The following is a 13,292-nucleotide window of genomic DNA, read 5'->3' on the forward strand; positions in this document are numbered from 1 at the left end:
GGTTGCTATGATGAACAACTACTTATTTCTAGCTTTGCCAGACATTTGAAGAAAGAAAATGGGATTTGATATGCGATAGAAAGATAGACAAGTGTATCGCAGTTGGTAAGTGAATTGAAGGAAGCGACACGAGCAGTCGGATCGTGCAGGCTTTACTCATAGCAAGAGAAAAGATCGATTTGCGGTTTCGTCTTCGCCACTGCAGGGATGAAAAGATGGAGCCGGCATCCGCCCTTCGAGTACAACTTATGATCCTTCATAAAGGTATGCACGTTCGTGTTGTCAGTAGCGGTATTGCACACGGGCCTTGCACGCCATTCTTTCTTGTAACCTTCAGCCTTGAAAGCCACCGACACGTCGCCATCCATGCCAGCGTCTTTATCTTCGAGCAAGTAAACGTTGAGATGCTGTAAAGGGCCTAATTCTTTATCAGAAACACGATTTTGCAGATTGACCAGTTCTTCAACTTTGTAGATCCTAGGCTTCATACCGCCATCAAAGCATGTGAACCTTGCCGGATCGTAGACTACAACCTGATATGCTTCACCAGTGGCAGCTGTACGAGCTTGAGCGGCGGTCGTGCTCACTAGTAGAGTGCTAAGGCTTGCGAGCATGAAAGGGTGCTTGAAACCCATCGTGAAAAGTCTGCTACGTTTAGTGCTGGTCCTGTGCGGGCATCTTTGTAGATGTGCGAAACCATACCTGTATCTGATTTGACTTGTGGTCTTGGAAGGAAACTTTCTTGGTGATGGCTTCACAGCAGACGAAGGAATGGAAACAGCCCTTCTTATAGTTTTCACAGCTGGAAGACACGTTTCTTCCACTTTGCTTGGCCTGAGCTTTTTCTTCCCAATCAGGGACGAACGCCAAGCTTGATACGATATACACGTCTCACGCGCGCCTATTCATGTACAGTGGCAGTGCACATGCAAAATATTTGCGAATCAATTTCGGGTTTGCTCGCCATGTTCACAAACACAAACATAAATCGCAAATTCCACCTATTGGCCGATGACCTGAATTTCAAGAGACTCATGAGCTACCTGGAAATATGTGGATCAAAGCTTGAGATTTCGAGTGCAATCTTTCATACATTTGCTATCTTTGCAAACGATACTGTAGCTGCAGCGTATCCAAAGAGATCGCCTTGCGACTGCAGCGGCAGCCTCACGAAGTCGCGTGCCCCAAACATTTGCCATATGCACTCATTTCCGATGCTTTTGTTTGCCTACAGCTAGGCCCAAACATGTAATTTGAGCTCCAAGTTGTTCCTCATTTGTATCGAAGAGAACTGTGCTTCGACCCCAAGAACTGGAGCCACATGGACACACGCGTATGCTCGCAAATTATCTCGAAGCCAGGGGTAGCTCAACCCGGATGAAATGTCTTATCAGAACTGCGGCTAGCCATAGCTGCAGCTATAGCTACAAATCAATTCAAGCACAAAATATTTAGAGTCCTGTATTCAATTGGCAGTGCTTGCTAGACCTATAAACTGCAGCTGATATTGATTCTGCGGTTTATATCACATTCAGCTGCAGCTATAGCTGTACCAGTACGGTCTCGTATAGTACGACGTATACTATGCGACAGTGAATCGACACACATGGCGTGCTCAGCTTTTGCACATGTAGAGATGTTGCCGTATAAAATTAGTGCATTGTCCTGAGTCAGCCGCGGCATGAATAGGCAATGAAGACGAAACGCAAAATACCCCTGAAACTTTGCTGCCTTCGATCGCGCAGACTGTACAGCAAGTCTCTCTGATCCTTTGCATACGCACGGATCGTGAATGATTCAAGCCTACAAGCAATGGACGTGGCACCGGCCACAGTTCACTGAGCAACTGATTGTCCAGATGCAAATATCGTGGGTGTGTTCTATCGATAGCAAACAAACATCACCTATGTAAAAGCCTCTCGACGCCACGAGGACACCCACAGAAACAAACATGAATGTCATGCACATGTATCACATCTCATATGTGGTGACTCGCAACGTGTGCCGACTTCCAAGACTTTCCGAGCTGCGCCGCTAACCAGGCATATAGCAGCAAAAGATCTGAGCGACAAAGTTCGGATGAAATAGCCCAAGATTTTATCGAAGAAAGCCAGGATAGAATGGTCAATGGTTGCTATAGACGTACTCGTACCAAGTAGCAGTTCCAGCTGAAGATTCCACTGCTAGTCTGCCAGCTGCTTCGAGCTTGGATGACAACTTACTCAGCCGTACTTATCTTACCTATAGCTATGGAAATCTTCGCTAGTCGAGCCAGACTTGCGCACGTCATCGTCTCGAAGCTCAGATATTTGAGATTTTCGGTTAATCGAGGTGCTCAGCTGTCCTGGGCAGGCAAGTTTCAGCGCTCACTGACTGACTCAGGATTTGTTAGACGTTGTGTCAATGATACGTGTCTATGCAGCTACGACATATCAAGACTCTGACCTTTCATTGGCCAATTGTCAATTGAGTCTATCGTGGGCATCTTTCAAGGTCAAACTGCGATCTGTGATGCACACCCAGGGCCACCAAGAGCCCCAGCTCTTCAGTTGGTGCAAGCAATTTGGTTGATTGTTCGAGGTTTGCCATTGATCTGCTCGTCGAGAACAACTTGACATTTCTCGTAATCACTCGCTGCTGGATAATGGATCTCGAAGTCTGTTCTTGATCCTTTGCCCGGCTTGTGACAGAAAAGCACTGTTGATTTTGTTTTACCCTTGACGACCACATTGTAAAGAGTAATTCTATCTGGACCTGGTTGATCCGGAGTGTGTTGATCAGAGTCATAGAGACGAAAGCTCAAGCGCCATTTCTGCTGTTTGCCCATCAAGAGCTTGAAAGGATACGGTCTGGTCTCATTGAAGATGAGGGTAGTAGAGCCGTTGAAGCAGGCCAGCTGAGTGGTATCGCCGTCAATTTTGGGCAAGACGCTGAAAGCAGCGACGCTCAGGCAAAGCTGTAGCAGATATAGAGCAGGAAGCGAGAACGGAGAGCTGGAGCGCATTGTGCTGCGGGTTAGCTTTGACTGAGACGAATCAGACGCAGACCTTCACCTTGATGATTGTTAGTAACTTTGGAGTGTATTTCTTGTGATTGAGAAGAGAAATCAGTCTGGGGGGCACAGCCGTCTTATAAATTCTCTGCTGGCAGCCGGGCTTGATTCAGGGGTAATTGTGGAGCTTTTTTTTTACAAAAATAGATCTTAGGGGATGTGCTGGTCTGTTTCGAATATGTGACCGGCCAAGAGAGAGGCTGCCACTAGCTGTATGGCATTGTAGCAGAGGGCGAGCTTCGCTTGTAAAGAATCGCGCGGAAGCATACGAGAGCGTCCACTTGGGTCGAAATTACAAATATGTTTGCCAGCGCGCCATGCAGATGAGTACGGGGTAAAAGACAAATTATAGTACTAGTCATGTATGGTTTGTCCTTACAATTGACTCCATGCTCGGAGGGGTGAGCAATGATGAAAGCGCCCAGCCTCAGTCCTGCAGAAAGCGATAGCACTGGACAGTAGACTACCGCACGAGCCTCGGCGTCTTGCCACAAGCAAGACAACACAAGAGCAAAGACTACTTGCGCGGTCGTTTGTCCAGACCACTTACTTTGATTGCCTTGACGCCGACGCAAGAGATGATCTCTTGATCTTTGAGACTCTTCATAAGCTCTTTCTCTCTTGGCCACAGCCTCTCCTTGTCTTGCGAACTCTCATCGACTGGCTGCGAACACCAACCAGCAACAACACCTTTGAGTGCTTTGCCCTTCTTAGCCCCACCAGGCTGCAGCTTGCATTTGTACTTGAACTTTTGTAAAGCACCATATGGAGCGCAAGTAGGTATTGCGTCTAGCAAGACATCGTCCGACAAGGGCATCGGCACGAGAATATCGAGCGGAGTGATCAAATCCTGCTCTTCTTCATCGAGTTGAGGGATCTTTTCGTCCTTCAAGATGCGGGCGACTTCCGCTGCAGAGCCTTCCTTTTTCAATTTTGGTGGTCCACTTGCTGGCTTTGAGCGGGCTGCTGATTCGTCCTCCGACTCTGACTTGTGATCAGACTTGATTTGAATGCCAAGCAGCTGTTGCGCGAGCTCCTTGTCATCCTCGTCTTGGTCGGCATATTTGGCAAGCTTCTTCTTCTTCGCCTTCTGACCGCGTGTCAGCTTGACTTCCTGCTTTGACGGTGTTTGGGCCTGTTGAGGCAGTGGCGCCCTAGTCTCCGCCTTGTCGGGGACATCTGACTTTCCTTTTCGCCGTTCTCGCTTCTGCTTTGCTGTTGTATGCTGAGCTTTACCAGAAAACGACTTGGGCGCCGGTGCCTCGTCAATTGCACCATGTTCTTCGAGGTTGTACTTGTCTGCAGGGTCCTTGCTTGCAGCTCCTGATGTCTCTGGAATCTCACTGACCAGCGTAGACTCAGCAGGCGGCGAACTCGTTGCAGCTGTTGTATCTTCATACCCTTCATGGGCATTTGTATTTGCTGCAGGTGCCTTAAAAGACTTAGGCGCCGTGTCGAACTGCTTATCCTCCTCCTGCTTTGCCGCCTTGAGTTTGATGTGACGGTCTCTTGAGGTTTCATCCACAACAAAATACATGCCGTAGCCAAGCTCAAGCTTAGACGGTGGAAGAAAATTCTTTTTGCCTCGTATCATGAAACTACCTGTGGTGAGATACTCGCCTGTTGGTGCAGTCTTGGAAACTTGATCGAAATTGACCCAGTAAGCTGAAATGACCATCTTTGCATCCCATGCGCTGCTGGTGGCGACAGACAATGTACCAGCCTGTGAGAGTGTTGTTGGAGGAATAGGCTGATCAGCTGCAGTGTTCTTGATGATGACTGTAGCCGCTCCAGTCAAATCAGCGTGGACGTAGATGTCACCCTGCGAAAAATGCTTCTTGTAAAGTGCCTCGTTCTGCTGTGCATCATGTCCGCCAAGGACCAGGTAGCCCTCGGAGGAGATGAACCAAAGGAACTTTTCGAACCAGTAGATCTTGCGGATAGGCTTGATGGTTGTCTTCTCCTTGAGCTGCTTGCGCAAGTCGTTTTCTACCTTCTTCTGTGTTGAACGCAGCGCCTTTTTGGAAGACTGTTGTGTCTTTTCCTCCTTGGTCATTGCAGTGCGACGCACGGCGTAATAATTTCTAGCATTGGCAAAAGCCGAATGGGCGAGGTCAACATCAACGACCAATTCTCGTGGACTGTCTTCCTCGTCAGTTTCTGATTCCTCGTTCTCGTACAGTGCATCTAACGCCGGCACAGAAACTGTGATTTTGTTTTCTTTCAACTTCAGAGGCAGTCGAATGACGCTTGCGACTGGATTGCCCGCTTTGGCTTCACTGCGAATCATCTTCTCCATGTCCACCCAGTCCATACCTTGTTCAAGAAGCAGCTTGACTGCCGCAATCGCTTCATCGACAATCCCCTGAGAGCCCTCCAAAGCTGCTGCCTTCTGTGCTGATGTCGTCTGAGCCTCTACTAGACCATCAATTTTGCGCTTGTGCTCATCGTGAACTGCTGCAATCTTCTTGGCAGCCGTGGCCTCTTGCTGTCTGACGCGTTGATCAAGCTTCTGCGACTCGATTGAAGAGAAGTAGGCGTCAACAGCATCGTTGAATGTCTCATAGGAAAGAGTCTTGAGCCCAGCTCGCTGGACTTGTAATGGCAGGAATGGTTGGAAATCATCGTATACTTCATGATCGCCATCCATCTTGGTCACAATGAAACCTGGATGCGCTGGCGCTTGTACGATCGCATCAGCTTTCTCAAAAGCAGGTTGAAGGGCATCTGCCATGTCTGGCGTAGCTGCGGCTGAAGGGTCTAAACCAGCGTCAAGGATACAATGCTCAACAAGAGCAGCCCCATAATGTGATAGGCTGACTGTCAGCACTTTCTTGAGCGTACCGGCCCCTTTTTGCTTCCTTGTGGCCTTGCCAGATATCTCGGGAGCTGCCGACACTTCCTTGACAGTCAAGGCAGAAAGGAGCCTCTCACGAGAAATGACATCAAACTCTGTGCCTAGCCGTCTACCAACATCGTAAGTCTCGCCGACGGCCACTTTCTGTCCTTCATCTTCGCCCACAACACGCTGTAAAGCGAGAATCTTGAAGTGTCCATCCGTCAAGATGACGTTACCACCTGCATAGAACTCAACGAGCAGATGACTTGACCTGTCTGGGTCTGCATTATTCTCGCCACCGCCAAAGGTAAAGATGAGCACACGATCGCTACCGAGTTGCTTGACGTGGGTGATGCGTCTCGTTCGCACATGCTTGCGAAGCTTTGCACAAAAGTTGCTCGGTTGAGCAAATGTCTCGCGTGCAAAAGCGGTTGTATGGACACGGTACCCGGGGTCAATGACGACGTTGTGCTTGATGGCATTCTTCTGAAATTTGAGAAGGAAGGTGCGGGAGCTGAGGTCGTAGATGTTGGCCAACCGCGTGTCCTGGAGTTTTGCATTGATTTCTGCAGCGGCGGCCTTAAGGTCGAGCGAGGAGAAGCGCTGCTTCATGTCTCTGAGCCTGCTGGTCGGAGTGAAGGTTGATGGTGTTCGTGCATCTGCTGCCAAAAATTATCAGGACGGTGATGACGTGCACAAAGCAGCAACGACACCGAGATCAGACAGATGCAGAGGCCTGGATGAAGTTGCAAGAGCTGAAGATCTGGAATAGAAAAGATCAAAGGTTACTGTCATCTTAAAAGTAGCTGGGCCATAGGAAAGGGATAATTGCTATCAATACCTTTCAATGCACGCCTAGCAAGCATCTCCTTCAGCTCACTCTGTCCTCTTATACAGGAGACCATCATAGACCAGCGCATCATGAGCGAGATCCCATCCAGCATCCTGCAATGCTTCCCTCGATGGACACACTAGATTATCCAAAGCAAAGCATGCCTCGAGCAGGTCATATAGTCCATAGCCTTCTTCCATCATCAGCAATGTATTGTCCACGCGCATTGCATGTTCCGTAAGCTTCTCCATAGTACCCGTCTGCATTGCCCAAGGACGTGAGCCGACTCCAAGCACTGCCTCTTGCTGTGCCACTTCACTCGGCGTCAAAAGTCGACCGTCCAGCTTGAATGTGGCTTTGAGGATGTCCAACCGTTGAGCATTCAAGTTGCGCAGCTGCACACTGCGACAAGCAAGCCAGTTCATGTACAGGTGCACAGCAATCAGCACCAGCAGCAATGTCCAAATCGCCGTGACGCTCTGCACCAGCGGTACAAGAAGCGAGCCAAGTGCAAGTCCGATCAAATAGATGATGGTCTCCTGTGATCCATCTTTGGAATTGACATCACCCACAGACGCTTCTGACTTGGCAAAATGGTTGGTCAATGCAGCTTTGGTACTCCCTGCGCAGACGCCACATAGCGCGCGCAGGCAACTCGCTGCAATCACGACCATTGTCTGGAACGGCCCAGGCACAGCCGATGACAGGGTGCTCAGAATCATAGCACTATCATTGAAAATATCCGCCATGAATCGGAAACGCTTAGATTGTGCGTCAAAGTGCGCTGCATAGCGCCAGCTGAACCAAATCGACAAGAGGCGCGAACAGGCTTCAGAGGCAATATTGAGCATGATGGCGCTGTCAACAGAGGCATCACTGCGAGAGACACCAGCAGTGATGAGTGCTTCACGCGATGCTAGTAGACCGCAGATGCTGGATGCAATTGCTTGCAGCGAGTCATAGAGTTGGTAGGGGATGTAGTCAGCGGAGACTGTGTTTCGCCAGTCTATAGGCAGAAAGATTTCTTCTAGCAGTAAAGGCTTGCGCGGTCTCACGAGAATCTCCATGATTACACAAGTAGCGGTATGGACATCAAGGGAGAGGAGTGTCGGGAGAACTCCAACAAGTTTGTGGTGTTGGCCAAAATGCAGAATGGCGGGCGCGCAAGAATACTCAAAGGAAAAAAGGGGCAGCACCAACGTCCCCGGATCAGGCTAGAGCAAAGCCAACAATGAAGCCAGCCAGACAGGCGACCAGCATTGTCGTGCCAATCACCGCCGCTGCTACCTTGATCCTGCGAATCTGACCTGCGAGCCCGCCCGCATCGCCTACAAGCCCAGCCTTGGGACCTAGATAGCACACCTCGTCAAAAACGCCAAAAGCCAGACAGAAGAGAAGCGGTGGGAAGAAGCAGCCAGAGACCAATAGTAGCCAATGGACTTGAACCACACGATCCTTCTTCGCTGCTGGCTTGTCCAGTGTCAGGTGCGGATTCACCGTGTGCATGGGTAGCAGGTACTTTTGCGAGGCAGTCTTCTGATGCGCCGAGGGACCTGCACTGAACTGGCGTGCTGGATTGTCCAGAGAAATGGGTGACACTTTGCGCGCTGTTGATGTCGTGACTTCCAGTATGATGGGCGACCGCTGCATATACGCATCATGTATCGGCAGCGGAAATGTGTCTGGTAGGACGGGGACAGGCGGTAGAGTGGAAGGTGGCGCACGAATTGGTTCCCAAGTGTACTCTGCTTCCCGCTCGTCATCTGATGATAGTGTGCTCAGCATATCGTATGCATTGACAGAGAGATGCCTGTCGAGATCAAATTGGAAAGCTTCGCTCTGCAGTGAGGAGCGATCATATCCGTAATACTGGGGCGTACTGCTGCGCTGTGTTTGTGGCAGCTTTTGCTGTTGACGGAGCGGATATTGATCGAGATGCGCCTTGCCGTGTTGTTGTATACGCTGTACATTGCCTGAGGCCTCGATGAGAGAGCGGCTGTCCATGCGCCGAGTGAGTGTCCGTTGGTGTGTTGTGTCAATAAAGCTCAAATTTCTGGTTGCCAAATTCTGAGGGCGGCTGCGTCATGCTGCTGCACCGTCAGCTTGAGCTCGCCGCACACGACTGCGCTCACTTACTGTCCTCAGTTCACACCTGCAGCCAGGGTCAGATATCGGGAGCACACTGAGCACCCAATTGACTCAACCTGTCAGATCATTTAGAGCATCGACTGCAAAAAGGCTGTAAGTATCATCACAATTCTGTATGGCATTATTCAGCAGTGCCCGCCTTCTTGTAAACCATGGACAGTAATGAAAACTTATGTTGATTCACTGAGCTACTGTTGAATGAAAAACAGGCCTGTATCAGCATAGCATCGCCCTCGTTGGCCATCGCATAGCACATGTGGTGTGTCATCTGAAGCGCGTTCGTCTCAGGCTCTCAACGTTGAAGACACGCGCCAAGTGTTGAGCACACATCAGGAATATCCTCTGTTCACGTCCACATAGACGCGTCTCCTAGGAGGCACAGATGCACGAGGAGCGGGATACGCCGGCCTTGATCTTCTCTCAGGAAGACATCCAGGCTGTGGCCCATAAATTGCACACAGACCTCACAAAAGGCCTATCGCAACAGGATGCCAAGTTCAAGCAAGCCAACCATGGGCCCAATGAGCTGACCAGTGAAGAGGAGGAGAGTCTTTTCAAGAAATACCTGAAAGGTTTCATTGAGCAGCCTTTGATTCTCCTGTTGTTTGGTTCTGCGGGCGTATCTCTGCTACTTGGCAATGTCGATGATGCAGTGAGCATCTTCGTCGCGCTTGTCATCGTGGTGACGGTAGGTTTTGTGCAAGAGTATCGGAGTGAGCAATCTCTTGCGGCCCTTAATAAACTGGTGCCCCACTACACACACCTCGTCCGTGATGGCCAACATGTTCACTGTCTTGCAAACGGACTCGTGCCTGGCGACTTGGTAGAGTTCTCAGTGGGCGATCGGATACCAGCAGATGTACGCATCACAAAAGCCAATGCATTGCAGCTAGACGAGTCTTCCTTGACGGGCGAGAATGATCCATCTTCCAAGGGCGTCGACACAATCACATCCAAGGGCATCAGCGAGAGAACAAACATTGCCTACATGGGCACTCTCGTCACGAACGGCAATGGCACTGGAATTGTGGTAGGCACAGGCACTGACTCTGAATTTGGGGCTATTTGGCAGAGTATGCAAGGTGTTGAGAAGCCTCGCACTCCACTTCAACAGGCCATGGACAAGCTTGGCTCTCAGCTGTCCTTTCTCTCGTTTGGCCTCATTGGCGTCATTATCCTGCTTGGTATCGTGCAAGGACGTAGCTGGTTGGAAATGTTCACGATTGGCGTATCACTCGCGGTCGCCGCTATTCCGGAAGGCCTGCCCATCATTGTGACAGTGACCCTCGCGCTTGGTGTGTTGCGCATGTCTGATCGCAGGGCCATTGTTAGACGACTTCCTAGCGTCGAAACGCTCGGTAGTGTCAATGTCGTCTGTTCCGACAAGACTGGTACACTGACTACGAACCACATGACTGTCACGAAGCTTTTCTGTCGCAAAGCACTGAGTCGACCATTCCCAAAGAGCGAATTTCAAGATGCTGATGTCAAGCGATTGCTCAAGATTGGCAATTTGTGTAATAATGCCAAGCACAAAGAGGGCCGTGTTGTGGGTCAAGCCACTGATGTTGCATTGCTGGAGCTTCTCGATGACTTTGGCGAGTCTGACTTGCGCGAGACGACAACACGAGAAGATGAGATCCCATTCACCTCTGAGCACAAATACATGGGCGTAACGGTACAAGGGACACATTACATTAAGGGTGCATTCGAGGTCCTCATCGAAAAGGCCACAACCCTCTATGATGGCGAGAAGCTGACTGCCGAACATCGCCAGCAATTGGAAGCAACAGCGCACAAATTTGCCGAACAGGGACTGCGTGTTCTGGCGTTGGCCACGAGTCAAGGCAAAAATAAGCTTGAGAACTTGTGCATTGCCGGTCTCGTTGGCTGTCATGATCCACCGCGACCTGGTGCCGCCAAGGCCATTCGACAATTGATTGCTGGCGGAGTCAAGGTTGTGATGATCACTGGCGATGCACCCATCACAGCTCAAGCGATAGCTCGTGATTTGGATATGCCCCTTGGACGTGATGGCATTCTCCTTGGTAGTGATGTGGAAAAAATGTCCGCTCAAGCACTAAGTGAGCGACTGAGTGCCGTCAGTGTGTTTGCAAGAACAACGCCGAAGCACAAGCTCAAGATTATTAAGGCCTTCCAGACTCGTGGTGATATCGTTGCTATGACTGGAGATGGCGTCAACGACAGCCCAGCACTCAAGGTGGCCGATATTGGTATTGCAATGGGTAAAGACGGCACGGATGTGGCAAAGGAGGCAGCAGACATGATCTTGACCGACGATGACTTCTCTACTCTGCTACATGCGATTGAGGAAGGCAAGGGCATCTTTAGCAATATCCAGAACTTCTTGGCCTTTCAGTTGTCTACATCGCTGGCCGCGTTGACATTGATTGCGCTTGCTACACTGCTGGGTTTGGAAAACCCACTCAATGCCATGCAGATTCTGTGGATCAATATTCTCATGGATGGGCCGCCGGCACAAAGTCTTGGCGTAGAGGAAGTCGACCCAGCCATATTGCAGTCGCCACCACGTCCAAAAGACTCGCCTGTCCTGACACAGCACATCATTAAGCGAGTGCTCTTCAGCGGCTTCACCATTGTTCTTGGTGTTATGGCAGTCTTTTACAAAGAGTTGAGCGACGATAATCGGGTCACCTCACGCGATACGACGATGACATTTACATGCTTTGTCTTGTTTGACATGTTCAATGCCCTGACTTGTCGTTCAGCGACCAAGTCTGTCCTTCATTTTGGCATCTTTTCTAATCGCGTCTTTAATCTCGCGGTCGGCTGCTCGCTTCTCGGCCAGCTAGCTGTCATTCACGTTCCTTTCTTGCAGCGCATCTTTCAGACGGAAGCACTGAGTCTGATCGACCTCATGGGTCTAATCTTGCTGGCGAGTTCTGTGCTGTGGGTAGACGAGACGCGCAAATACCTTAAGAGACGGGAAGGCTCTATTACTAAATACAGCCAGAATGTTTGAGCATAGCGAATGCATTTTGATTCATCTTCCTTGTGCACCTATAGTGTCGCTCGCGTCCTTCAGCCAAAGGTCAAGCTTCAGAGTTTTGCGACATTGCCCTAAACTTGAAGCGAGACCAAGTTGCATCTGATTCTTGCGTGATGCTTCCCGCGGCTTCTATCTTGGCAGACAGACTTGCAATGAAGAGTCGTAATCGAGAGAACTCAGGAATCAGTACTGCATTACGACTATCAGGTATGTCTTGAGTACGCAGAGCCTGCGTTCGTACAATCGTTACTTGCTATACCTCGTCGCCGGGAAAGAGGTACACCTTTTTTATCACACCCAACGAGATGCACATCAAAGCCATGCTCGCGGTTGCGCCTGTCGCGGTGGCTGGTCGTCGACCAACCCGGCGTCCGGATCCTGGTCGCCCTGCCAAAGACGCATGAATGGGAGGGTGTATTCTACGAGACTCCCGTAATCTCTCCGAGTAGGGCCCCAGTGGACATTAGCAGACACATTTACTGCGCTCGCCTGGAGGATGCCCCTCTCGTCGCATGCATTGTCCATCACTTGGCAGAAATCGCCAAACAAATTAAATTCCCAGTCTCCAATAGACAACCGTTCAGTGATATCTCCAACAGTGCAGCCAACGTTTGTCAGGAAGCTCTTGAGAGGCCCAACAAGGATCGAACCCTGATCAGTACTGTTGAGGAGATGATAGACCGTCAATAGAATGTTGCATTGACACTGATCTCTTTTCGTTTTGTAAAAAAGCGTGTCGAAAGTGAGACCATCAGCGACAGAGTTTGGTGAGTGGTAGAGAACATGAAACGGATGCGACCATAGTGTACCAAAACAAGGATCTGGCCCATGTTCCTGCAAGACTTGAGCATGCTCGATCCAGGCCTTTTCCGCGCATACAGCTTGGCATTCGCCACGAGGAGCATCCACTCTGTTTGTCATGTTAAAAGTGACTTGCGAATAGTCATAATGAGAAGCTAGTCCTATGCCGACGCGATTTGCCAAATTCGTCGTGGCCTTGGCGCCTTCGCTCAAGATGTCATCCAAAACCTGAGCCGCCACTTTTTTAAATTGGTGAAAGCCGTGCTCCAGAGTACCAGACACGATGACAATGAGGTAAGAGTAAAGCATGAGCATGTGCCTTTTCTTCATGAGTCGACAGTGGCTATCGCCTGCAAGCTGTCGAGGTGTCTCTGTGTGCCCTTGGCACGTCTTGTGCTGTCTGTTGCGAAGTCCAGTCTGATGCCTTTCATGTTGAAAAGATCCGATCTCAAACCATGCCCCTGAAATTCGAATGGCCACGTCACGCATGGAAAGGAGACAAATTGGCCCTGAACAAGTACGCAATAACAAGCCGACTCAGGGGTCGGAAGCAATCCATGTGACGACCGGAAATCACTACGCCACACGA

At 50.0% G+C, this 13,292-nt stretch overlaps 7 protein-coding genes across 7 annotated transcripts; 1 reads left to right on the forward strand and 6 right to left on the reverse strand.

Moving 5' to 3' along the window:
• Positions 1-36: 36 nt before the first annotated feature.
• On the reverse strand, positions 37-773 carry BCR37DRAFT_412805 (uncharacterized protein). The gene is made up of 2 exons (XM_040872235.1): positions 703-773; positions 37-645 (listed from the first exon to the last, which is right to left on the reverse strand). The coding sequence occupies exon 2, from the start codon at positions 633-635 to the stop codon at positions 153-155; it is 483 nt and encodes a 160-aa protein (XP_040726385.1). The 5' UTR covers positions 636-645; positions 703-773; the 3' UTR covers positions 37-152.
• Positions 774-2,412: 1,639 nt separating this feature from the next.
• Positions 2,413-3,084, reverse strand: BCR37DRAFT_412806 (uncharacterized protein). Its single transcript, XM_040872236.1, has 2 exons — positions 3,048-3,084; positions 2,413-3,008 (listed from the first exon to the last, which is right to left on the reverse strand). Exon 2 carries the CDS (start codon positions 3,002-3,004, stop codon positions 2,546-2,548), a length of 459 nt encoding a protein of 152 aa, XP_040726386.1. The 5' UTR covers positions 3,005-3,008; positions 3,048-3,084; the 3' UTR covers positions 2,413-2,545.
• Positions 3,085-3,266: 182 nt separating this feature from the next.
• On the reverse strand, positions 3,267-6,539 carry BCR37DRAFT_378391 (fibronectin-binding protein A N-terminus-domain-containing protein). The gene has a single exon (XM_040869035.1). It carries the CDS (start codon positions 6,501-6,503, stop codon positions 3,570-3,572), a length of 2,934 nt encoding a protein of 977 aa, XP_040726387.1. The 5' UTR covers positions 6,504-6,539; the 3' UTR covers positions 3,267-3,569.
• Positions 6,540-7,007: 468 nt separating this feature from the next.
• On the reverse strand, positions 7,008-7,754 carry BCR37DRAFT_335391 (root UVB sensitive family; the record flags this gene model as incomplete). Its single annotated transcript, XM_040867181.1, has 1 exon — positions 7,008-7,754. A coding segment is annotated over one exon (747 nt), but the record flags the coding sequence as incomplete, so codon positions are not given.
• Positions 7,755-7,932: 178 nt separating this feature from the next.
• Positions 7,933-8,727, reverse strand: BCR37DRAFT_391953 (uncharacterized protein; the record flags this gene model as incomplete). The annotated part of the gene is made up of 1 exon (XM_040871083.1): positions 7,933-8,727. The coding sequence occupies one exon, from the start codon at positions 8,725-8,727 to the stop codon at positions 7,933-7,935; it is 795 nt and encodes a 264-aa protein (XP_040726389.1).
• Positions 8,728-8,890: 163 nt separating this feature from the next.
• On the forward strand, positions 8,891-12,044 carry BCR37DRAFT_265534 (uncharacterized protein). Its single transcript, XM_040866748.1, has one exon. It carries the CDS (start codon positions 9,254-9,256, stop codon positions 11,873-11,875), a length of 2,622 nt encoding a protein of 873 aa, XP_040726390.1. The 5' UTR covers positions 8,891-9,253; the 3' UTR covers positions 11,876-12,044.
• On the reverse strand, positions 12,045-13,292 carry BCR37DRAFT_265283 (uncharacterized protein). The gene has a single exon (XM_040866747.1). The coding sequence runs from the start codon at positions 13,190-13,192 to the stop codon at positions 12,215-12,217; it is 978 nt and encodes a 325-aa protein (XP_040726391.1). The 5' UTR covers positions 13,193-13,292; the 3' UTR covers positions 12,045-12,214.

This window comes from Protomyces lactucae-debilis (assembly GCF_002105105.1).
Source record: "Protomyces lactucae-debilis strain 12-1054 chromosome Unknown BCR37scaffold_6, whole genome shotgun sequence".
Classification (NCBI taxonomy): domain Eukaryota; kingdom Fungi; phylum Ascomycota; class Taphrinomycetes; order Taphrinales; family Protomycetaceae; genus Protomyces; species Protomyces lactucae-debilis.

Coding starts and splice junctions, on each gene's coding strand:
- BCR37DRAFT_412805 (XM_040872235.1), bottom strand. CDS start 635: ATGGGTTTCAAGCACCCTTTCATGCTCGCAAGCCTTAGCACTCTACTA.
- BCR37DRAFT_412806 (XM_040872236.1), bottom strand. CDS start 3,004: ATGCGCTCCAGCTCTCCGTTCTCGCTTCCTGCTCTATATCTGCTACAG.
- BCR37DRAFT_378391 (XM_040869035.1), bottom strand. CDS start 6,503: ATGAAGCAGCGCTTCTCCTCGCTCGACCTTAAGGCCGCCGCTGCAGAA.
- BCR37DRAFT_265534 (XM_040866748.1), top strand. CDS start 9,254: ATGCACGAGGAGCGGGATACGCCGGCCTTGATCTTCTCTCAGGAAGAC.
- BCR37DRAFT_265283 (XM_040866747.1), bottom strand. CDS start 13,192: ATGCGTGACGTGGCCATTCGAATTTCAGGGGCATGGTTTGAGATCGGA.